The following is a 25,921-nucleotide window of genomic DNA, read 5'->3' on the forward strand; positions in this document are numbered from 1 at the left end:
TTGAACCTTCACTTCTTCAACCTCAAGAATTATCGAATGAAGATAAAAGTAAGGTTGATTTAGAGAATCTTCCAAGTGATCCAGGAGAACGACCTGATATAATGAGTTATCCACCAAATTTAATAGAACAAGTTCGCAGAGCTTACTTACTTAAAGGTCCGTGTCAACCACGTAATCATGATTTTCGTCCTACAGTAGATGGAAATCGAAAACGTAAATTTGTCTCACATTGGTTTGATGAATTTAAGGATTGGTTGGAATATAGTGTTACAAAGGAAGCAACTTTTTGTTTATATTGCTATCTTTTTTCAAGACTCCACGGAAATGGACAAGATGCTTTTGTATCAGGGGGATTTACGGTCTGGCGCAAGAAAGAAAGATTAAGAGATCATGTTGGAAACCATAAAAGTGCTCATAACAGGTGTAGATTAGTATGTGAGGATTTGATGAATCAAGCCCAACACATTGAGGTCTCTTTGGCAAAACAGTCAACACAGTCTAAGCTTGACTACCGCCTGCGATTAAATACAACGATTATTTCTCTTCGTTATCTTATAATGCAAGGATTGCCTTTCCGCGGTCATGATGAGTCAGAAGAATCATTAAATCAAGGTAATTTTCTTGAGTTCTTGAAAGTTATTTCTTCTTGCAATGAAGAGATAGCTAGTGTTGTGCTAAAAAATGCTCCAGACAATCTCAAACTTACATCACCAGATATTCAGAGAGATATTATAAATGCATTTGCTGTTGAGACAACGAAAGCTATTGTACATGATATGAGAAGTGAATTTTTCTCCATATTAGTTGATGAGTGTCGAGATGTATCTGTCAAAGAGCAAATGGGTGTTGTGGTGCGATATGTGGACAAGAATGGATATGTTATAGAACGTTTTCTTGGTGTTGTTCATGTTAGTGATACAATTGCAACCTCACTTGAGAAAGCACTTGATTATTTGTTATCTACTTATGATTTAAGTATATCTAGTTTGAGAGGTCAAGGATATGATGGCGCAAGCAACATGAGAGGAGAATTCAATGGGTTGAAGAGTTTGATATTCAAGAGAAATTCCAGTGCTTATTATGTACATTGCTTTGCTCATCAGCTTCAGCTCACGATTGTTGCTGTTGCTAAAAAACATAAAATTGTCGGATCTTTTTATAATTCTATCTCTCGTTTGTGTAATATTGTTGGAGGTTCTTGTAAGCGCAGAGATATACTTCGGGAGAAACAGAGATAGAATATTATTAAAGAGATTGCAAGTGATGAAATAAGCACAGGAAGAGGACTAAATCAAGAAATGTCATTGAAGCGACCTGGAGATACTCGTTGGAGTTCACATTACGGTACTCTTGTCAACTTGATACATTTATATTCTTCTATTGTTGATGTTCTTGAGTATGTTGGGGAGAATGGTCATGACGATTCAATAAGGGCTGAAGCTGATGATGTGCTATAAATTATAAATAGTTTTGAGTTTGTCTTTGTGTTACATCTTATGAAGCAAATCTTGGGAATCACACATGAACTCTCCCAAGTGCTACAAAAGAAAGATCAAGACATTGTTAATGCGATGAATCTTGTCAAGGTAGCAAAATCACGTCTGCAAATAATGAGGGAAAAAGATTGGGATGTATTGCTTGCTGATGTTTTTAAGTTTTGTAGCAAATATGAACTGGATGTGCTTGACATGGAAGATGAGTTTGTAGCTCGAAAAAAAGGAAGACGTAGAGCTGAGAAAATGAAGAATCTCCACTATTATCGAGTTGAGCTCTTTTGTTCTGTTATTGACTTGCAAGCTCAAGAGTTGAATCAACGTTTTGATGAAGTCAACACAGACTTAGTTTTATGCATGTCATGTTTTGATCCTAGGGATTTATTTTCTGCATTTGATTTGGAGAAGCTGCTTCGTCTTGCACGGTATTATCCTTCTGAACTTTCTGAAGTTGCTTTGTCCGAGCTTAAAAGTCAACTTGAGAACTTTATTTTCGATGTGCGCATAGATGAAAAGTTTTCACAAATATCAGGAATCAGTGGTCTTGCTCAAAAGATGGTTTCTACAAGGAAACATGAAGTTTTTCCAATGGTTATTCATTAGTTAAGTTGTCATTGATCTTACCAGTTGTCACTGCATCAGTAGAAAGAGCCTTTTCAGCAATGAAGATCATCAAGACTTCTCTACGTAATAGCATGGGAGACCAACTATTGAATGATTGCTTAGTTCCTTACATCGAAAAGGATGTGTTTGTTAAAGTTACCAATGAAACTATTATGCAGCGGTTTCAGAAGATGAAGAATAGAAGACAAATGTTATGATGTGATTGCATTTGACTTTTACATTTTGAACCTTATAATTTAATTTATGTAATTTTTTTTTAAGTTTAATTTTGGACCCCCATTATGAAATCTCTGGCTCCGCCACTGCTCCCACTACAGTTAATCGGAGAGCTTCTCCATCTCCACCAGATCGGAGATCCACTCTGCATAGTGTTGCTTCTTCCTCGACTCCGATGCGGTGGGATGAGGGAGACCGCGCGCAGGAGGTAGTTGGCGTGGGGGATGAGTGAGAATTGTAGAGAGAGAGAGAGAAGTGGGTTGGGTTTGGGAAGATAGGAAGAGGTGCATATACAGTAACGGCATAATATTAGATATTCCAAAATTACCATTTTGTTAATAAAAATATCAGATAGTTTGTAATTATTAATATCCATTAGATGTGATTAATGGGTGGATAAGTTTTGGTCTCTAGTTCGGTCTTTAAAATTGGTTCGACATTGATCACAACTCTATTATGTTGTTATATTTATTCTTTAGTTAAAATCATTCTTAATCTTATGTTAAAGTTTTTTTGTCCTAAAGTACTTATAATTTGTGATCCATGTATCTTATTCTTTATGTAACAAAATAAAAATTTTAAATATTTTTGAAATCTAAATATTTATTACTCTACTTATATCACTTTTGTATATATATAATATTTACGATAATTTTGAATGTATATAATAATTACAATAATTTTATATTTTAATATGAATATATTTGCAAGCTAATGGAGTACATCTTTATATTTTATTAATGAAGCTAGTGCTACTTAAATGTTAATATAATATTATTGATTTTATTATTAAAAATAATATTAAATTTAATATTTAATGTTTAATATTTAAATATTAAATTTATTAATATTTAAAATATTAAATTCCACTGCCGTCACTTCCGGGATCTGGATCCGCCGTGTTGGATATTAGGTTGTGTGAGGCGAGATATATATAGTTGAAAAATATACTACCTTTAGATTTCTTTGAGAAGACAAGCATAATCTTTTAACCGTCTTTTTTGGAATCGGCAAATAGCAATTATTCTGAAAATTTCATTTTTTCATTATTGCAAAAAAAAGAAATATGGCAATAATTTTCTTATTTAACGAATAGTGAAATTTTTATATATTTTGTAAAGTGATCCTATATATGGCAATAATTTTTTTAGCATTATCGAGGTTTCTTATATAGTTGATTTTATGATTTTATAGATTCGATTATAAATTTTTACTAACTTCCCATCAACCCACATTATATGTTAACTAATATTTTTAATACATTATAATTTCCATTAAAAGTACTTTGACCTATTTTAGCCATTTGTTATGTAAATTAAAATAACATACTTATAAATAAACATTTATTTAAAAAAAGGAAAATTATTGCGGATAATCTCAAATTAAAAATACTTTTGTAGTTTCTTTCTTAGGCATTAAATATAATTTTCCTTTCTTTTCGAAAGAGGACATGAAATATACTAGTTGAAAAGTGTTTGATAGATAAAAAAGAATATTATCGCAGATGGGATCACGCTGAAATAGGAGATAAAAATTAAAAAGGAATATTATTGCAGATGGGATCACGCTGAAAATTTGTAGGATTGGAATGCCATATCTACTTTTTTTTTTCTTGTAGTACTATAACAAAGAGAAATTATTTAAACATAGGATAATGGCCATGCGGATCACCTACTCCAAAACCCTACTCCATTTTCTATTCCACACTCACAACAAAATAAAATAATGGTAATTTTAGAATTCAACAAATTAAATGTTTTTAAGGATGAAGCTGCTAATTTAGGGGCATTTCTTTTGGCATATGTGATGAATAAGAATAAGAGTATAATACAGTAGCGTGGTAAGTACTAGGTATTGGGTTGATTGAGTCTTGCGTTGCTAATTAGGCGAATCCAGTTGCGCGGGGGCACCAGACCACGCCTTGCGCCTGGTTTGGCCTCCCATCCAAGGTGTCGCTTGCGGCTGCACACCTTCAGCAACGCCACTCTACGTCCGATTCCAAATCGCCTCTCCGTTAACAATGCTCTTATCTTATGAGTGGCACATGAACTTATTTTAACCATTGTAATTAATATTCGAATATATTAAATTGTTCTATTTTGATAATTTATTAATAGTTGAAATCTAAATTTTAAATTAAATTTTTTACAAATTTGGGATCGAAAAAAAAAACTAAAATATCTAAAATTTTAAATTTTATTTTAAATAGCGTGGGTGGCCATGTGGCTGTTTAACAATAGACCTGCAAGCCAATTTCTAACAAGACCACACACAATCACAACACAGAAGATTAGGGAAAATATGAACTTTTTAAAATAAAATAAATAATTATGTACAATATTAATTGAAATTACAAAATTCACTCACTTTTAATGATTAATTAAAACTCTAGATGGCATGATTAAGGATACAATATTATAGTCAGGATATTAATTCATCTAAGTTTGACAAAATTCTGCATACAATAGATGATGAGTAAACTCTATACAACACTACTATGTATCTACAATTCACAACGCCGCATGACAAGAGGTAAAATTAGCATAGAGAGACAGGGAGAGAGTGATTAAAACGAAACTAAACTAGGAAAAAAAAAGGAACTCCATAAGTCTACAGCAGTTTAATATGTAACAAAAATAATTGTGCTTATCTCAAGACACTCGGCCCCCTGATCGCCTCTTCCGGGCTGCCTATATAGATGCTGGGCATATGAGAATCGAATTTAGAGTCGAGCAAACAAAAATTTTACCAACAGAGATCCAGACAAACCATGCAGATCTCATAACATTTAAAAATTAACTCAATATTAAAAGAAGTTAAAAGAGTCTTACCACGAGAGAAACTGAATAACGCTGGAACCGTCTGTCTTCTCTGGCCTTAGTGACGAGGCGTAAGCACTGGATATAACCAAAAGGGGAGAAGAAAATAAGGACCGGCCATTGAAAGAACTGCTTCGTAAGATGGTAGCATGACTAGTAAACCCACTAGAAACAAGACTTCATACAAGTTTTGACAAGGCTAAGGCGTCATGTACAAATTGAAGCAGCATGTGAGGATGCTTTGAAGTCAACGTAAATATGCGAATTGATTTGAAATTTCATATTTTTTCTAAAAAATAGGGCAAAGGTCTAATCCAAGCAAACTTAGGAGGAGAAAACTTGGATAATAATAACTGCTTCAAAATGTGGATCAACACATTATAGAAATCTATGCATAGAAAGAAAAGATGCACCAAAAGCACATAGTGAATTATGTAGAGCTAAATAGAGGGACTACAAAAACTGGGCAACACAGCAACTAGAAGAAATCAATTAATCACCAGCAACAAAATTAGGAATATCACACCGGCCCAACCAATTGCTTTTAGGCTGACAGTTTTCCTTCATTATTCGTACCCCACTCTTCCTCGGCCTCATCTCCGTTAACAAGTACAGCACCATCAGTTGAGTCAGCATCCACCACAACAGGCTCTTCCTGGCCATCGTCATGCCCTTCTACTTGTTCGTCATGTTGTGGTTCTTGTGCTTCATGTCCATTCTGCTCAGCATACTTAATAAAATTAATTGAAAATATGAAAGAGAAATGTTCATAGCATGATAACACAGACATAAGTTCCAGAATGATAACACCATTAGATAGGCTTACTAGGACAATAATTAATCAATACCTCATAATCCAAGTCTCTGTCTTCCATTTGCATGCTTCTAAAAGTTTCTACAAGACTTACGGTTGATCTATCAACATTCTGCACATATTCAGATGCTGGAGGATATTTGCCCCTACAAAGAAATGGAAACAGATATCTTAGTGCCATAGCTAACTAATTTGAAATGTACATTAATATTTAATACGATTCTGCAATATTCAATGTGGAAAGCAGGCTGGACAAAGGACAAACCTACAACTGATGGGTAATTTACATACATAAATATGCTTGGTCAAATAATAATGATGCACAAATTATCCAAATAGAAGACCTTGTCTCTGCAGCTTTGGCTTCAACAGCAAAAGCAATTTGCCAATCATCAAACATATTAGGATACTCTTCTGGATCAGCAAGTGACTCGGCAGCTTTCTGATTAATCTGCCAATAGCAATGGAACAAAAATTTAATAACAAAAAGAATACCGTAAAAGGCATTCAACCTTGGTTTTCTTTTGTTTCAATAGAATACATCTGTACAGTATCCTTAAGCATGACTCCTACAATTAAGAAAGTAGACATAAATAGTAGCAAGATAAGGACCTTGCTGAGGTCCTTTCTCCAAAGAGAAACAATCTCTGACACTTTACTTGGGAGGTATGACCGTGCCATCAATGCAGCCTCAGGTATCCGATTGCTGCAAAGGACTCACAAGTTATAACTTATACAGTAAGAGACTAAGAGTTATTATAACTATACAGTAGACCAACTATATGAAGTAACGAGAATACCTATCAATCAACAACTGAAGGCAGTCCTCCAATTTACCCAACATAAATAAACAAAGGAATGAAACATTATTTTTCCCATGTTCTTTGGCAAGAGAAGCAAGTGCAGAAATTCCCTCAGCATTGCCTAAGGAAGAGTAGAGTAGCAACAAACCACTCATGTCATTTGCTTGCTTCAAGCACTCCTCTGCCATCTCCAACTGAACCACAATAAATAAGCATAAACTATTAGAAAGGAAGCCACGTCTGGACCAATCTAAGTATCCATACAAATCAGTTATCTGAAGCATGTATGAGGATAAATGTGCTATTTAGCACCCAAATTAAAATAATCTAGAAAGAATTGGCTAAAGGATTTAGCAGTTAAACATTAAAGTCTTGTAACAAAAGCCATCATTTTAGCTTATAGACTTATAGTCAGAAGGCTACCATTCCAGTAGACAAGGCTAATTCACCCAACTGCTTCCACTTAGACTCGCTCTGTGCTACTGTTGCAATTTCCTGCAGTGAAAACCATAAATGAAGCAATAAGAACTACATATTCAATACAAAGACAAGAATTCAGAGTATAACACAAAAGATATTCTTTCAGAGTAAGCAGCCACAACAAATTAAAAGTGTTAGAACAAAGAATTTTGAATAGAGAGCTCCAGAAAAAAAAAAAATTCACCATTTACCTTAGCAATTGCTAGTTTTCCTAGCTGTATGGCCAACTCAAATCTATAATCAGGATCTGTAGCAACTTCAAGTGCGTCTTCTATCATACCTCGTGATTCCAAGAAACGAGCGACACTACATGGAGTATGATTTTTCATATTAATCAAATTAATAATGGATGCAGGAATTTATGTGTCAGAATCAGATTGAATGTGTATATGTAGTGATAGTGAGAGTGCGCAAGTGAGCCAACCAGAGAGAGAGAGAGAGAAGGGGGTTAGAACTCAGAACAGGGTATTAAGAAAATTTTCTCTTGCACTCAGAATCTTCACTATTTAACTTTAGTAAGGAACTAAAATCAGTCATTCAGCAGTCAAGAAAAGCCAATCTGAGAATGTTAAATCTGACGTATATACGTTAACAGCTATAGACTTCATGTTTAGAAAGATAAAGAAATCCAAGGTGTTTTTTTTTTGTGTACAAATGAGTGCTTGTATCATAAATGGAAGGACTTCAGAGCAAGCAAGAACAAAAGAAAACCAAATTGATGTGCACAATTAGTTTGTTAAATAAGTTGATATTTGACTCCTCAAAATTTGAGATAAAGCAGGATTATTTTCATTGATGCTACACATGAAAATTAATTTCAATAGCAAGTTGACTTAGTTTATCATGCATATTTATTTTGGAGAACTTTAAGTAACTAACTAAGATGTTTCTATATTAACAAACCTGTTCAGATGTTCCTTTGGAATTGATGGTAAGACCTCATTTGCCCTTTCCAAGTCACCACGCATTACAAGAGTCTTGTATTCAATCAAGCTGAGTAGCAATGTGTATCCAATAACACTGCAAGATACATATAAAGGTCATCTTTGGAGTAACTAAAATTAAACAAGAAGAGCCCCTTCCCCTCACATCAAGAAGAAAGAAGTGACAAAATAATTTCTTTACTGGGTAAAGATTGTACAAACTATTCAATTCTAGTAGTCAAATAAACTACACAGGCTATGTTTCCAAGAGAAATCATGAATAACTCACTTAAATTCTTTGTCAAGGAGATAAACACGACTTTGATTAGCAAGATACCCAAGCAGGTACATTGGTCGGTCTAAATGAAACATTGTTGTCACCTAAAACATCACATAACACAACATTTCTATCATACATTCTGGAAATAACATTTTACAAAAAATAAGATTTATGATAAAAGTACATATGGTTATGTAAGTCCTACCTCACCACCCACGCAGTAATTGAGTCTCCAGGAAGAGTTATTGTAAATAAAACAATCCCCAACCCAAAGTCCAGTTCGTAATCTTTCATTAATTTCGTAAAGAAGCTCAAAAGCATCTTCCACACCTTGTTCATCTACTGATCTTCCACTATCTAGATGAGCCGAAACAACATCACGCTGCAACATATAAAGGCCGATTCAATTACAAACACTCCATCAAATGGAACCCTGGTGTACATTCATGAGATATATTATGAATACACGCCTTACATTGTATTTAAGTATGTAGAATGATGTATCACTGGCTATGGTCACCAAATCACCGCTGTCAGCCCAGTAGAGATTCTGGAATATATCACCAAGAAACAGATTAAAAAACATAACCTATATGGCTGACACAGTAAGATTCGTAACAAATATCTTAATCTGCAATTTTCTTACTTTAACAGTGACATCAATTCTCCGTATCAACCTGCAATCAGCCCAATCATAGAAACAAATAAAATCATTTGAACACATTGCCAATAAATTGCCCCCATATATATGCTCGGCAGAAAAAGTGGGCCGGATGCTTTTCTTCTCCTGAAACAAAACCACTGCATTGTCATTCTAATAGAGTAATAGTCAAATGATGAACTAAAAACTCAATATAGATTGCTGACAAGTTTTATTTATGAACACTACACAAATGTAATCTATTTCATTATCAAGAACAACCATACATAAGTAACTGTACAGCATATCTGTGTAAATGCAATGTAGCAAAACTAGAACCAGAACTAGAATAAACTGAATGCAGAACTTAAGAAAGAGCATTGACAAAGCAAGATAGTAAGACTGTAGTCTAGTTTAAATTAATATCCTACTTGAACAGAAATGATAATACAAAAAGGATTTTAAAAAAGCGACCTGGAAATTTTTGGAGAAAATCTTAATCGTAGATGTGCTTTCTCTAACAGCATATTCTCCTTCAGTTGACCAAACAAATTCCAATGCCGAGCCAAATGATCTGTTTCGCCATGCCAAAGCTGTGTATATTATGTATTCACCATCTCCACATACAACAACAAACCTACCATTGGGATTGTGCTTTAAGCTCTGTCAGATAAGAACGATGAGAGAGGAAAGTTAATAATATGACAACCTGGAAAGTAAACAGTTGAGCTCGCTTATTTCAGCTTAATGCAACAAAAGTCTAATACTAAAGAATCAAAATATTCTCAGTTTTAATACACTAAATGTCCTCTAAAAATATGCAATGAGAATTATATTCAGTATTTTAATTGTGCATGAGGTGTTATTTTTTTAAAAATAAGGAAAAAAGAAGATGGAAAAAGTGGAGGCAGAAAAGATAACCATCCATATTCTTATACACAATAAGACTTAGGATACTTAAAGCAACATGTTCAAATAAGTAGAAAAATACCTGTGGATACAGATCACAATTTCCCAGTTCCTTTACTGCCATGGGTAGTCTCTCTCCATCAGCAACCTGAGATGAGTTAATCACAGAACAGCATGTGGCTTTTAATTCTGGAGTTAATTTGAAGAAAACTCCATACCTCATTATCTGCCCCAACAGCCTTGATGTTGACAGTCAGAATTTCATTATGCTTGGCCCAAATTATTTTCCCCCCATTGTCCATACTAGCAACAGGTACCTCACGACCAAGCTTTACCATGATCGTGCCCTCATCATAACCGATTACGACCCTGAGCATTGAGTGATTCAGATGTGCTATCCAAATAAAAGAGGCGCACACATGCAAACAATTTAGTTCTTTGGAGGATTCTCTATAGTTCAAAACCAAGTAAGCTAACTTAGTCAGATTCCTCGGGTAAAACTAATGCACTTCATGTCATAAGCTTCTTCAGCAATAAGGTTCAAAAATAAAGTATACAGTTACTAATATTACTTTCCTAGAAACAACTTTTAAATTTAAAGTCAATATAGTGAAACAATATGAAAGTTAGGACTTTCAGAAATAAAACCATCATAGATAGGTGATGGGAGCTACCTTCTCGAACCTTTAATGTGGCCAACTGCCCAAACTCTTTCAAGGCCATAATTCAATGTGTTTTCAAGTCTGCAAATTGATAAAAAGGTGAGACATCTCATCCACAGAACATGGAAAGAGAAAAATGGGACACTGCACCCACAATGGTTACTGAATATATACAACAAAGAGGGATGTGTAACATATTCTAAAGGAACAATTGAACAAATACGGCAAGTGTAAGTATATACTATATACTACTAACACACTTTGGCATATAGGTTACCTGTAAGTGGTTGCATGCCAAATGCGGACAGTACCATCCTCAGAACCAGTTATGATAATTGGAAGTTCAGGATGGAAGCAAACTGCAGACACATTGTGTGTGTGGCCTTCTAATGTCTGCACACAGCTCTTTGTCTGGTAATCCCACACCTATTTGCAAGTTTTACAGAAATTTTAAATTATTGTATCTGAGCGTCACTCTCCATAAGGCTAAAGGCAGAACAAGAGACAAACCTTAGCAGTGTGATCATCAGAACCAGTAATGAGATATGGTTTATCACCACCCGTGAAATAATCAACACAATTGACTCCTTTCAGGTGAGCATCCAAGGTAAAGTTTGGATCAGGAGAGCCAAGATTCCAGATCTATGCAAGCAATGTTGCAAGCTTATGCAATGTCAAGTGAACAGGAAAAAAAAAATCAGTGGGTGATTCCATCCATACCTTAATAGTGCGGTCAAGTGAAGCACTGGCAAAAGTATTGGTATCTTTCGGATTAAAAGTCACTTGCATAATATAGTGAGAATGACCCTCAAAAATTTGAGTGCACAGCCATCCCTTCTCCCAGTCCCAAAGCTTTATTAGCATATCATCAGAGGATGACAGCACGTAGGGAAGAGTGGGATGAACAGCCACACACCTGATATAATCTGTATGTGCCTCAAACACTGTTACCTTATCCATTGTATTGTAATTGTACACGCGAATGAACATATCATCAGCACCAGCAACAACCCACTGCTTTCGTGCGATAAATTTTGCCGATCTAACTGCAAGATGATGTGGTAGGAACTAATATAAACATATTTCTCATCATGTTAAATATTCTAGTCTCCAAGGAATTCAAAATTTGATTTTAATCATGTACCTGGTAAATCTGTAGCCTCAAAAGATTTAACCATTATCTGTAGCAGTAGAATTTAAGTTTCAGAATATTAGCTTAGACTGTGAATAAGAGATTATTTCAAAGCTAGTTACAGAAGTGTCAAGGAACTTAACATCCCTTTTCAAATAATTCTTCCTGATAATGCACGTCTTTGCTATCATATTATAATGTAAGCATGTTGATGTCGATTAAGTTCACTGTTCTTAGAGAAACTAACCTAAAGTCAAATTTTATATCTTTGGTAAGGCAAGCTGTGGACAAAATCTACCTCGCATGCAAACACATACACCAGGAAAGCATATGCCCGGGAGTTAGGTTTCATATGATACAACAATAAGGAGCAGCATTTTTTAACAATTTGAAAATTTTAGACAACAGAAATAGAGTCACCCCATTATTAGCAGATGTCTATAAAACTAATTCTTCGAATGGGTTGGAGATCCCATGCAATCTGACAAGTAGTTTAAACTCTACAACCTTATATTATTCTGGAGTAGACAGAGAAGACCAATCATTGAATGGTATATCATTACATCATTTGTGCATTCACATACCTGAGTCTGGTAATTCCAAATGCAAACAGTCCCAGAATACAAACTTGCCAATATCCTGTAAAAACACAAGAAACATGAATGCTTACAATTTAGGGGTGATCAATGTGGAGAGCTGAAGAAATAGATCAGTATACTTCATCCCTTATATAAGCAAGTCAATGTATAATCTATCTCAGAAACACAAACAGCACAAACATTGCTAGGATGCAGTAAACTGACAAGTATAACAATACCTCGAAGTTGATTAACAAAGTAACAGCAGGGAACATGATTTGTATGTGTTGATATCTTAAATTTATTAGAAAAAAGCTTTTGAAGCGCTTAACTGAACCAAAAGTCCAAAACTAACAATTCCTCTTCCATAAAAAACTAACCTTTCATAAGGAATTATATCCATATTGCAAATTAAGATGCAAACGCAACTACTATAACGCTTTAGTTGATTCCGCAGGAACATACCATGGCTCTGTTGGATGCAGATCCACTGATTTTACTCTTTCTGATCGTTGTACGAGTTTCCTCTGATGAATTAATTAGAAGGAAATATATAAAAAAAAAAAAAGTCAGCCAAACACTCTTATCCGATGCAGAAAATTAAAATCACTCGCACAATTATAATTTAAACGGCATTGGTACCTTGATTTCCAATCTGAGCGGCTGCACCAAATTCCAGAGGAAGAGGAAGAAAACAACAAAAAATGAGTCAGTAAACAATAACATTACCTCAGATCTTTACCAAACCGATAATAAATCCCCACAAATTGCCATGTGGAGTCTCATTCCCGGAATTACAAGCACGATCAATTGGAAAACAAGTTAACTAGCACCAATTCGAAAAGGATGGCAGATCTGGCAGACAAGTGGCTAATGCGAATAAACAATAGAATTCAGATAGTAGCAGAGAAAATCACCATTTTCACAGAATCTGTTGACAATTGGGAAAGCCTTGGGATCGGAGTGTAAGATCTGCGAAGATTGAGTGAGTCGAGAAACAAGCAGTTGGATACTGAGATCAAGAGAGAGAAAATGCGCGGATCCCAAGAGAGCTAGTTGAGGTCTTCCACTGTGAAAAAAAGTCAATAAGCGAAGAAAGTTTTTTTTTTATGAAATTCTTATTTCTCCTTTATTGTTTACTACTATTACGAAGTATTTTAGTGCTAATATACAATATGAAATTATTATTTGTTCCAATTTAATTCCATAGACATGTAAAATCTTTTGTTTTAACTTTTAAGTACTCTTGATCAGAGTTTGATTATTTATTCACTCTGTGTTATAGCATCATTAACACACAAAAAAATGCTATCTCGATTCAACATAAGCCAAAGATAGCAATCTATGTGTCACATTTAATGATTTAATATCTCAAATTACTATTTTACCGATATTTATTAGAAAAATAACTTTATTAACATGGAACGGAGGGAATACTATTTTCATACTCTCTTCATTCCATTCAAAATGATCATATTTTCCTTCTTTTTGTCTCAATCAAGGTGTTTATTTTCTACTTTTAGATCTCTCTCAACTAACGGATAATAACAAAAAAAAATATTTTTTTTGCATTTAGCATATGAGTAGAAACGATTCATTCATAAGCTAAATGAGATTCCAAATTTAGAAAAAATGGTCAACAAATTGAAATAATTAAGAATTTGTAAACACAAATTTTTTTCCAGATGCAAATTTAGAGATCATTAGGTGACTCTAATATTAAAATATCAAGGCCCAATTTGTGCCTAGAAAACACATCACTGGACCACGGTAAGCCCTACTCACATATTTGTACTTGGCCCAAAGTTTGTTTCATATATTTGCAAATGGTGAGTTTATTTTTTATTTTTTTTTATAAAACAAGCAGGCTTAGCCTGAGATGAAAATAAACTATCGACGATATGAAATGTCTAATCTATCATGAAAAGGCACAATATTAAGTGGTTTGTTTTTATTTTTTTTATATTTTCATTTATTTATTTAGTGGTGTTCATTGGGGAAATCCACTCTGTTTCTCGATAAGCCGATTCAATTTCAAGCTAATTTCAATTCGGAGCAATTGAGTTTTTTTCATTTTGACTAAAATTTTCTGAATCTAATCTTAACCCAACGGATTTTTGGTGGCCGGTTGGGTCGTCAGCATTTTACATTGATCGCATAAAATTAGATACCATTTGATTTTATGGATATTAGTCATGCTTGACAATTTCATGAAATTTCACTATTTAAATTATTTGTTATTAAAAATAATAATTTCATGAGTTATAATACCATTTATATTTTATGTCTAATTGGCTAACTTAGAGTAACCACAATAGGAAGGACACGGCGGCCGCCGACTCCGCGGCAGCGCCGCGCCTCCCTATAGTGGAGGCCACTTGAAAATCGGTGGGGGTCGGTGGACAAGAGACGGACGACTAGTCGGCCTAGACGCGGCAGGCTATTGCAGAGGCGGTGGGCCGCGGCGCCCGCCCACTTCGGATTTTTTTTCGTTTGTTTTGTATAAATACTCCCTCCCACTTCATTTTCACCCTCAATTTCACATTCTATTCATTTTTCACTCTCTATATTTCACTCTAATTTTCAGTTAATATGCACGGTGGAGATAGTGATTCCCCCGGCACCGGAGACTCGGGCTACGGCAGCGGGCAGCGAGGAAGATGGAGAACAAGCAGCGGATTCCGATGACGCCACCCCCTAGACGGTGGCGGTGTTTTTATATTATTTTTTTTATAAAATGTTCGTTGTATAATTTTCTTGACTCTATAATACAATGAATATTTGGGCCCAAATTTGTATTTTTTTAAAATTCATTTTCCAATTTATTTTATTTCCAATAACATTTATTCACATTGAATTAAAATATACAATGAAATTGAAAAATAAAAAGTGTTCAAATAAAAAGTGTCCACTATTGTTGTGGACACTTTTTTTTATTACTGTGGACAAATAAAAGTGACTTGTCCACCAAGGTGTCCTTATTATGGATACTCTTAGGCTTAGCTTCATGCACAACCTCCACCCAATAATTTAAGTTTTTTAGGCTGTTTGATAGAAAATAGAATACGGAATAAATAATCTTGTACTCCTTTATTACTCGATTATCTATGATGGATCTAATTTGATTTCATCAATTCCTAAATAAGCTCTAGCATTTGATTATTTCATTCAATTACATGTATCCTCTTCATTCCAAATTTCCAACACTCCCCATAAGTATAGTATCAAATTTTTTATACTTAACTTACTACTATCTTTAGTTTGATAAATAATTTATAATCATGTTCAAGAGTTCTTTAATTTTCGTTGATAGTTTATTCTTGCATGGAGGTTCTTATTCTTTCTTGAAAGTTTTGGCTCATTTCAAGGAGCTTTTACAAATCCATTAATAGTTTAGGGTTATATAAGGAGGTTGTTAGCTTTCAGTGATATTGATGATGGAATACGTACTAAACAAGCCCAATAGCAGTGACGGCCCATCAGCCCAAAGCCCAAGGAAGAGTACCAGTTCGGCATTACCAAAGAGTTCGGCCCCAGCCTACAGCTCGGTAAAAGCCGACCAATCAAGCTCTACTCTCAGATCGGCAAAAGCTGCTCGGCAATAGTTCAGCAGTTCGGTCTCAGTATTCGACCGAACTGGGAGATAGTCAACTCATGCAGGATAGTGGACCAAACAGAGAGATAGTGGACTCATGCAGGATCTCATGCAGGATAGTGGACCAAACAAAGAGATAGTGGACCCATGCAGGATCTCCATGACCTCCACGACATCCACAACCATCATTAGTGGTGATGCAAGCCACGATCTTAGTTCAATGTATAAATAGAACTTAGATCAGATAGACAGGGGTCAAGTTCTCTAGAGATCAAATATCAGATAGCAAGTCTGTATTGTAAGCTGGAAAACCAGATCAAGCAATACAATCTTGCCCTCCTTTCTTCCCGTGGACGTAGATTTACCTCAGTAAATCGAACCACGTAATTCCTCGTGTCGTGATCTATATTTACCAGCATTCATCACCATCAAAAACTCGCCCGATCCATCACTGGCGCCGTCTGTGGGAAACAGAGAACCAAAACTGTGATAAAAGCGAGTTTTTGATCCTCTTCCACCAAAAAAAAATGCATACCAGATCGCGTAATACCCATACTTCCGTCCGTGAGGAATGTGAGGAAGCTAGTCCAGCAGCCCGTAGGCCTGGAAAGCAGCCTCGTGAGAAATCTGTCTCCAGTCCTCACGGTGAAGGAACAAGCCACTCCAGAAGCCGTCGCACCGAGTCTTCCCAGCAGCCCGATTTGAACGAGGCTGTCAAGTTGTTTTTGGCCGAGAAGCAGGATGAATTCTTAACATTCCTGCAAACAGGCCAAAAGCCGGAGACGAAAACAGTGGATTCTCCCTCCTCATCCAGACATGAAAGTCACTACCGCAGTAGTGCCGTGTCTTCCAGGAAGAAGAATCCTCAACCCCGACATGTTCCTGTTCCTCCTCGGTACCGGAATCACAGGAGAACTCCATCTCCTCCATACCGAAGAGATGTCGGGTTCGCCATGTACGGAGCATTGAAGACTCCGTTCTCGGACGATATCACCCGAACTCCCTTGCCACAGAACTACCGAACTCCGTCGATGACTTATGACGGGTTAGAGAATCCTCATGACTTCCTGGGACGCTATCAGTATAACATGGCGAACCAGGGTCTCAATGAGGTCCATATGTGCAAGCTGTTTCCCGAGCTGCTTATCGGGAACGCAAGAAGGTGGTTCGATAGCCTCCCCCAAGGCAGCATTAGATCTTACCGAGATCTAATGGATGCTTTCCACAGGAGGTTCTTTCAGAAAGCGGAAGCCCGAATCACTTCGGCTCAGCTGCTTTCTATACGTCAGGGTCGCGACGAAAAGATCAGCGACTTTATGACGAGATTCCACAAGGAATGCCTACAAGTAGATGATCTCAATGATATACTTGTCATTTCGGCATTCCAAAATGGAATCCTGCCCGGAGCTCTCTACAGAAAGCTCGTGGAATGCAGTCCGCAAACAGCTCAAGAGATGTGGGACATTGCGGACCAGTTCTCCCGTGCCGATGAGGCAGACCGTCGCAAACGGTCTTTAGACAGCTCATCCCGAGGAGACAGGAGGAAGCCCGATCATAGCGATCAGGGACATCCTCGCCGAACTCCTTTTTGCGATCAGGGACATCCTCGCCGAACTCCTTTTGAAAGGATTCAAAGGACTCCGGTGCAAGACCGATTGGGGCCACGTCTCAATCCTGAGAAGCCGCCCGCTCAGTTCGTACCATTGAACAAGTCGAGAGCGGAAATTTTCGAACTGCATTCCGATATGTTCGAAAAACCAAAGCGGATGACGAAATCGGCCGCGCGTCGACCTCAGGATCAATATTGCTCCTTCCATCAAGACCACGGTCACGATACCGAGGAGTGCCGACATTTGGCTGCAGGTATTGATGTTCTTGTGAAAGCAGGGACGTTAAAAAAATACCAAAGCAAGCAGCCGAAAAAGAACAAGAAACAGAGAGGTGCGAACTGCGCTCCTCAGGATCCGAAAAGGCAACAGGATCCCGAAGACGATGACGAGCCGCAATATGATGGAGTAATCCTGACTATTGACGCTCTCCCAGCCGGGAAGACTAAATCGTCCCTGAAGTCAGAGCGCAGAGGCTTCAATCGAGAGGAGCCAACGCATAAAAGACTAAAGCAGGACGAAGTGATTACATTTTCAGATGCAGATCCCGTCCCGGTCATCTCTCCTCATCAAGACGCTATTGTCATCCAAGCCGGAGTGGCAAACAAACTGATCCACAGAGTGTTTGTGGATACAGGAGCGTCAGTCAGCATTCTTTTTAAAGAATGTTTCGATAAACTAGAAGTGGATCCCGCTCGGCTCAGTCCGGCTCCACTTCCTCTGAAAAGTTTCGCCCAGGAGGATACCCACCCTGAAGGTATTATCAGCCTTCCGATCACGGTGGGAAAAGCGCCTACAAGCTCCAGTACGATGATCGAATTCTTTGTGGTAAAAGCTCGGTCCCCGTACAACATCATCCTGGGAAGAGACTGGCTCAACGCAGTTCGGGCCGTTTGCTCTACTTATCACCTCACCATCAAGATCCCCACTAAAGGGGGGATAGCGGTCATCCGAGGTGATCAAAAGAGAGCAAAAGAGTGTCTGCAGATTGCGCTTAAAAGTGCCGAGCAATCAGATCGGCATCATCAAGCATAGCAATCACAGCAGCCGGAGTCAGAGGCAAGCGAAATGACCGAAGTCACACCAGAGCCGAACTCAATGACCGTTCAGTTATACGAAGATGATCCATCCAGAACGGTCAAGATCGGTTTCGCGGGAACGCCTCTACTCCGGGAAAAGACCATCCAGCTCCTCAAGGAGTACAAAGATGTCTTTGCATGGTCTCCGTTGGATATGACCGGAGTGCCCCCTGAGGTAATCACTCATCGGTTAAATATTGATCCTTCAGTCCGGCCTATAAAACAGAAGCAAAGACTCTTTGCGGCAGAAAGAAATCAAGTCATCCATGACGAAGTCCGCCAATTACTGAAAGCGGATGTATTATTCGAGGTGAAATATCCCTCTTGGGTGGCCAATCCTGTGATGATCAAGAAAAAAGAAGGAGGATGGCGGATGTGCATAGATTTTACCGATCTAAACAAGCACTGTCCTAAAGATTGCTATCCCCTTCCGAACATAGATAAAAAAGTAGAAGCTTTGATCGGCTTCGAAATTTTCTGTTTTCTTGATTTATACAAAGGCTACCACCAAGTCTTAATGGATGAGAATGATGCTCCAAAAAACGGCTTTCATTACTGACTTCGGCATCTTTGCTTATAAAAAGATGCCGTTCGGTTTAAAGAATGCCGGAGCCACATATCAAAGGATGGTAGATAAGCTTTTTCGGCATTTGATCGGAAAAGAGGTTGAAGTGTATGTTGACGACATAGTCGTTAAAAGCAGAAGCACTTCGGAGTACGAAGACAATCTCAAGTCCACTCTCGACGTGCTCCGAAAAGCCAACCTCAAACTCAACCCCCAAAAATGTACCTTTTTGGTAGATTCGGGAAAGTTTCTAGGTTGTTGGGTTTCAAAGGAAGGACTCAGGGCAAATCCGCTAAAAGTTCAAGTTGTTCAGAACATGGCAATACCGAAGTCCATACATGATGTGCAAAGGCTAACTGGATGTCTAGCCGCACTGAATAGATTCCTTTCCCAAGCAGCCGAAAAGCAAATGCCATTCTTCAATGTGTTGAAAAAGGCACCAAAGTTTGAGTGGGGAGTCGAGCAGAAAAAGGCTTTTGACGAGCTCAAAAGTTATTTAGCCGAGCTTCCTATTCTCTCTGCTCCAACAGATGCCGAAGTGATATTCTTATACTTATCGGCATCGGATCAGACCATTAGCGCGGTGCTTGTACGAGAAGAAGGCCTAAAGCAGCTTCCCATCTACTTTACAAGCCGAGCATTAAGAGGTCCAGAAACAAGGTATCAACCTCTGGAAAAAATTGCTCTGGCATTAGTAAATGCAGCAAGGAGACTGCGGCCATATTTCTATGCTCACAAGGTATGCGTCTTAACCGATCTTCCACTTCGGCAAGTTTTGACCAAGCCAGAAGCATCAGGCAGAATCGCCAAATGGGCCATAGAGTTGGGAGAACACTCAATCGAATACCTACCTCGGAAAGCCATCAAGGGACAAGCCTTGGCAGATTTTCTTGCAGAGGCAAAGTTCGATCAAGCAATCCCTGTCATTGCCGAACAGAAAAATTCTGCCAATGCCGAACTAGCACAGCCCCTGGAATCCGAAGTAGAGCCACCAGATTGCTGGAGCGGATTCGTAGATGGAGCTTCGAATAAAACGGGAAGTGGAGCTGGTATTCTACTTATCGCTCCCGACGGACACGAGGTAACTTATTCACTTCGGTTCTTATTCCCAACCACTAATAACGAAGCCGAATACGAAGCTCTCCTTGCCGGACTCCAGCTAGCGCAAAGTCTATTTATCAAGTCTCTCAAAATCCATTGTGATTCACAAGTCATAGTGAATCACATGTTGGGTACAAGTGAAGCCCGTGATGAGAGGATGAGGAAATACTTGGACAAAGCGCAAAGCATTAGCCGAAGTTTCTCTTATTTTCGGATAATCCGCATTCCCAGAGCGGAAAACAGCCGAGCAGATACTTTAAGTAAGTTAGCCTCATATCCAAGTTCAAAGGTGGAGGAATTGATGCACCGAAGCATTGATGAAGCTGAGGTACATTCAGTAGCCAGCTCGCCGAACTGGATGACGCCGATCTTACAGTATCTAGATCAAGGACAACTGCCCGAGGATAAGAGAGAAGCTCGGAAAATCACATGCCGAGCACTTCGGTACGAACTTCATGGAGGAGTCCTATACAGAAAGTCCTACCTTCAGCCGTTATTGCGATGTGTAGGGCCAGAAGAGACGGACTACATCCTTAGAGAAGTTCATGAAGGATCTTGCGGTAGCCACATCGGAGCTAGAGCTTTAGCTACAAAAGTTCTGAGATGGGGGTATTATTGGCCAACTTTGGTACAAGAAGCAGTGCAGCTCGTCAAAACATGTACGAAGTGCCAAATTCATGCAAATATCCCAAGGATGCCGCAGACCGATCTATACGCTATGCAAAGCCCTTGGCCTTTTATGCAATGGGGCATAGACATAGTAGGGCCACTACCACAAGCTCCTCGGCAAATGAAATTCCTTATCGTTGCCGTGGATTACTTTACAAAGTGGGTAGAGGCTGAACCATTAGCTACGATAACGAGCTCGAAGGCATTGGATTTCGTCTGGAAGAACATAGTGTGCCGATTTGGCATACCCCACATCCTCATTTCGGATAATGGGACTCAGTTCACCGACAAGACATTCAAGAATTGGTGCCAAGAGCTGAATATTCAACAGCGGTTCACTTCGGTCTCCCATCCACAAGCAAACGGACAAACGGAGGTAACAAACCGTATCTTGATGAAAGGGTTAAAAGCTCGGTTAGAACAAGCCAAAGGACAATGGGTAGAAAATCTCCCTCAAGTCCTATGGTCCTACCGAACTACACCCAAAGCCTCCAACGGTGAAACTCCGTACAGTCTAGTGTACGGCACTGAAGCCGTGATTCCGGTTGAGATCGGCGTACCCAGTCCCCGAACTCTAAATTTCTCCTCAGAAATGAATGATGACGGACTGAGAGCCGAACTAGATCTGGCCGAAGAAAGAAGAGAATTTGCCTGCATAAAAGCAGCCAAGTACAAGGAGCAAGTAGCCCGGTATTATAACCAAAGGGTGAAAAAGCTGCAATTTCAAGTGGGAGATCTCGTCTTGAGAAACAACGAAGTAAGCCGAGCAGAAAAGCTGGGCAAACTCGAACCCACATGGGAAGGTCCATATCGGGTGTCAGAAGTCCTCGGCAAAGGGTCTTACAAATTGACTCACATGTCAGGAGAACAAGTACCCCGAACATGGCACATTTCCAACCTCAAGAAGTTCCATTTGTAAGAGACAGTCCGGTCAGTCAGTCTTGTGTCTAGTTCGGTCCTAGAGGTATGTGCTTTCTTTGTGCTTGGGATACGTACTAAACAAGCCCAATAGCAGTGACGGCCCATCAATTGACTAGTGTCAATGAGTATTGCAATTTTCATTTGAGAGTTTTGACCCGTGGGCAACTAATCAAATAGTTTTGCTCGTATCCACAAGTTAGTCACTTCAATTTGAAGTGTACTGGATCATAACTTAGGTATTATAATCAACGAACTAACGATTATTCATAGATTGTTAATTGCTCTTGTACCATAATACTTCATCCGTCTCATGTTACTCGCACTTTTCATTTTAGGCCGTAAATTTGGGATTTATTTTTTAGTATAATTAAATTAGAATTTTAAGTGTAATGAGACATCACTTAATAAATGAGCTCTAAAATTAATCTAACATATTAATTAAATGCATTAATTCTAACTTAAACTATAAATAGTGTAAGGAGTTTGTGACGAGCCGAAAAGCAACAGTGCAAGTAACATGAGATGGAGGGAGTAGAAAATAGAAAACTAAAGCAGAAAATAAAAGAATGAGATAATTGTAAAGACTACATTGTTGTATTATGTTTCTTGTTAATCAACTCTAATACATCCAACTCTTTATATAGAGTATTCTAACATACAGGCGTGAGAATTTGAATATCCATGAGTACTCGACACAAAAATCTCACGATTGGAGTGAGCAAAAATATTAACAACGAGAAAGTCTATTATGCTATTAATAGATCCTGATTTTAATATTGCTTCAACTTCCTTCGATGCTTAAATTATGCTCAAATTCAAGAAGCAACCATTAGTTAGGGCATATAATAATATTTTTTTTCCGTGAGCTAGTATATTGTAATGATAAAATATCTGCAATTATCATTGTCGTGATATTAACAATATTTAGTACCTAAATCAGGTGCAATATTGGATGCCAATCTAGAGACATTAGTAAAAATGTCTCTAATTAATAAAAAAAACTACTATGTGCCTAATTTTTTAATCTATAATTTTATGTATTTGATCCTATACGCATCAAGAAATTTAAGGATTGAGCTACGACTGCATACATTGATGAACATCTACGAAACACAAAAACCATCCTCATTAAAAATAATAGGAAAATAATTTCATTTTTTCCTCTTCCATAACCAGACTTCAATCGACTTCCATAAAAAGTGAATGTCATTGACATTAGCATATGAGTAGTTGTTCATTTAAATGTTTTGATTTTTTTTACTTTTGATTTTCACTATTTATCTTTATCTTCCCATATATACTTTTTCCAATTCACAATATTTCAAACATAAACTAAAGTTTTCTTTTCCACAATTCTTTGGCACTGTTATTTATTTAAAATATAAAAAATTATAATTTTGCAAATATTTTTAAATATATTAATTTATTTATAGTATTAGATTTATACACTTTAACTTTGTGAATATAAGAAATTGTAAATTTGTAGTACATATTTTGTGAAAATATAAATATTTAATTAGACTTATAAACTTTAACTTATACTGTAATAAAATAGAGATATCTGATACAAGTATATAAAATTTATGTATATTTGATTTGATATGTCTGTATTTATTTCATCGTATCAATATTATATTACTCATACTACTGTTAACCCCAATTTAGTTTCCCATATATTCCATCCGTCCCATGTTACTCGCACTTTTTCATTTTAGACTGTAAATTTGAGATTAATTTTTAATGTAATTAAATTAGAATTTTAAGTGTAATGAGATATCACTTAATAAAGGAACTCTTAACTTAATCTAATATATTAATTAAATATATTAATTTAACTTAAACTATAAATAGTGTAAGTAGTTTGTGACGAGTCGAAATGGAAGAGTGCAAGTAACATGAGACGGATGGATATATTATTGAAGATAGTTCGACTTGTAGTGATCAAATGCATCGTCAGTGAGTAGACGTCAGCTGGAATCAACCAACCCATTTTATTGAATTGAGTATGACACGGAAATTACTCCCTTCATCTCATAAAAATATGGGCAATGAGTATGACACGGAAATTAATACAAAATTTGTAAAGTAAGAGAGAGAAAGAGAATGGTATAGTAAAGTAAGAGAGATGATGATAATGGTAGTTAAAGTAGTGTTAGTGGATAGTGTGACCTACATTATTAAATTGATATAACTTTCCAAAAATGGAATGCACAAACTTTTGTGAGACGGACGAAAATGGAAAGTGCACATATATTTATGGGACGGGGAGAGTATAAATTCTTTTCTTTTTAGTCCGTCTTTGAAAAATATGAAGTTTCTAGTTTTGAAAATTCAATTTTCTCTAATGATGTGAGATCCATTCTTCACTAACACTAATTAAAAAAAATTCTTTCTATCTCTCTTTTACTTTACCAATTATGCATTAAAACACGTGTTAAAACTAATATTCATACTTTTCGGGGATGAAGGGAGTAACATTAATTGATAAGAGCATCTCCAATGGCGGACGTCCGGTCGGACATCCGCGACGGGCGACCGGGACGTCCGCCATTGTGGCGTTTCAACTCGGATACGGACGCCCCGTAAGGACGTCGGATGTCCTCGGACGTGCGGGCGATGGGCGGGCGGACGTCCGCCATTGTGGCGTGGGTCGGACGTCCAGTATATTAAATTTTTTTTTAAAACTCTATATATACGGCTCGTTGAACTGCATTTGCCGACATGCGGCAAACAGATGCCCATGTTCGACTTCAGAATGATATTATCGAAGAGGTTTGGACGCGGAAGGGTTGACGTTGATGTTTGTACTTTTTTTTGTTTTATTACTATGTAATTTTTTTTTTCAAATCATGTATGTTTTTTTTAAATGAAGTTGTTAATTTTTCCCGTTCATATTCGTGTTGAAATTTTATTTCCGTAAACGTAAATTGCTTTATTTGTGAATTTGTGATTTTTTTAATTGCGGGAAGTCCTAGTGGGAAGGGCGATGGGAAGGGCGGATTGTGAATGGGATGTCCTAGTGACGTGGCAGTGGGATGGGAAGTCCTAGTGACGTGGCAGAAGGTATTTTTGGAAAGTCCTAGTGGATGTCCCTGGATCCAGACTTAATGTTTTGGACCACCTCAGTTTTTGGCAGCAGCCTGATCAACTCGACATGCTGCGCCTTGATCAGCACCCTGATCAACTCAGCCTGCTACGCCTTGAACGATGCCTTGATCAGTGTCTTGATCAAGTCGCTTCACGAAGTCCACATGTGACGGTTGAACTAGGGCGTGTACAACGTCTAGATTCAACGTCGACCACTCCAGCTTTCAAACTCGTAACGGCCGGCGGTTACAAGCCCGCCATGATGACAGCCATCAAGGCTGAGTTGACCCCTGCAGTGGACTAGGCCTATAAATAGGCTAGTCATTCCATGCATCTATGTGAGATCATTCACAAAGCATATAGCATCATAAGCTCTCTTCCTCTCCTGCATTGTTTTTCTGTCGAAAGCTATGCTCTCTCATCTTCCAGTTCGTCGGAGCTCTGTTGATTGTGGTGCTGCTTCACCAGAGACATAACCGTTTTATCTTTGAGGACGACACGCCAAACCGAGAGCACTACCGGGGCGTATCTCATCTTGCGGAAAGAGGCCTCCTCGACTCGGCTAAGTTTTATTTCCAGTTTACAGTTTCGATTTCATTGTAATTTTTCAGTTTTAGTTCTTCCTTCTTGGGTTGTATTACGCCCGGTATTGTTTATCTCTTGTAATTCCAGTAAGAAGGATCCCAACATAGGGGCGGCGCGCCGGCCGCCCCCTTCCCGCCGCCGCCGCGCCTTGCTATAGTGTGGAGGACGTCCGCCCCGAGGCGGACGGAATTTTGTACTATTATTACTGGAGGTATAGTGCTAAAAATAAAGTTAACAACATTATTTTTCCATATATTGATATTTAATTAAGAAAATAAGTAAAGCTAACTTTAATAATATAGCAGTATATAATTAAATTAAATATTAATGTGTAATTTA

General features: G+C 37.6%; 3 protein-coding genes across 6 annotated transcripts; 2 read left to right on the plus strand and 1 right to left on the minus strand.

Moving 5' to 3' along the window:
* The first annotated feature begins 557 nt into the window (after positions 1–557).
* Positions 558–1,238, plus strand: LOC121796589 (zinc finger MYM-type protein 1-like). Its single transcript, XM_042195410.1, has one exon. It carries the CDS (start codon positions 558–560, stop codon positions 1,236–1,238), a length of 681 nt encoding a protein of 226 aa, XP_042051344.1.
* Positions 1,239–1,298: 60 nt separating this feature from the next.
* LOC121796590 lies at positions 1,299–2,096 on the plus strand. The gene is made up of 2 exons (XM_042195411.1): positions 1,299–1,448; positions 1,503–2,096. The coding sequence occupies exons 1-2, from the start codon at positions 1,299–1,301 to the stop codon at positions 2,094–2,096; spliced, it is 744 nt and encodes a 247-aa protein (XP_042051345.1).
* Positions 2,097–4,734: 2,638 nt separating this feature from the next.
* LOC121795009 (coatomer subunit beta'-1-like) lies at positions 4,735–13,451 on the minus strand. 4 transcript variants are annotated; one of them, XR_006049393.1, is made up of 26 exons: positions 13,291–13,451; positions 13,016–13,036; positions 12,839–12,900; positions 12,380–12,434; positions 11,808–11,844; positions 11,384–11,709; positions 11,174–11,305; positions 10,941–11,089; positions 10,676–10,744; positions 10,220–10,370; positions 10,084–10,149; positions 9,567–9,755; positions 9,099–9,239; positions 8,928–9,002; positions 8,658–8,834; positions 8,462–8,553; positions 8,153–8,269; positions 7,441–7,555; positions 7,193–7,264; positions 6,767–6,963; positions 6,579–6,672; positions 6,311–6,417; positions 6,001–6,112; positions 5,679–5,870; positions 5,165–5,230; positions 4,735–5,034 (listed from the first exon to the last, which is right to left on the minus strand). XR_006049393.1 is itself a non-coding variant. In XM_042193429.1 (26 exons), the coding sequence occupies exons 1-25, from the start codon at positions 13,291–13,293 to the stop codon at positions 5,211–5,213; spliced, it is 2,721 nt and encodes a 906-aa protein (XP_042049363.1). In that variant the 5' UTR covers positions 13,294–13,451; the 3' UTR covers positions 4,735–5,034; positions 5,165–5,210. The 4 variants fall into 4 exon arrangements, 1 of the variants encoding a protein (XP_042049363.1); XR_006049392.1 differs by having other exon boundaries at positions 5,653–5,870; positions 13,291–13,450; XM_042193429.1 differs by having other exon boundaries at positions 5,729–5,870.
* Positions 13,452–25,921: the final 12,470 nt, after the last annotated feature.

The sequence above is a fragment of the Salvia splendens genome, chromosome 3 (assembly GCF_004379255.2).
Source record: "Salvia splendens isolate huo1 chromosome 3, SspV2, whole genome shotgun sequence".
Taxonomy (NCBI): Eukaryota; Viridiplantae; Streptophyta; class Magnoliopsida; order Lamiales; family Lamiaceae; genus Salvia; species Salvia splendens.

Excerpts from the sequence above, each read along its gene's own strand:
- LOC121796589 (XM_042195410.1), top strand. The coding sequence starts at position 558 with ATGCAAGGATTGCCTTTCCGCGGTCATGATGAGTCAGAAGAATCATTA.
- LOC121796590 (XM_042195411.1), top strand. The coding sequence starts at position 1,299 with ATGTCATTGAAGCGACCTGGAGATACTCGTTGGAGTTCACATTACGGT. Across the intron at positions 1,449-1,502 it reads TAAGGGCTGAAGCTGATGAT|CAAATCTTGGGAATCACACA; the intron begins GTGCTATAAATT and ends CATCTTATGAAG.
- LOC121795009 (XM_042193429.1), bottom strand. Across the intron at positions 9,240-9,566 it reads TTTTCTCCAAAAATTTCCAG|GAGAAGAAAAGCATCCGGCC; the intron begins GTCGCTTTTTTA and ends GTTTTGTTTCAG. Across the intron at positions 6,964-7,192 it reads TAGCCTTGTCTACTGGAATG|TTGGAGATGGCAGAGGAGTG; the intron begins GTAGCCTTCTGA and ends ATTGTGGTTCAG.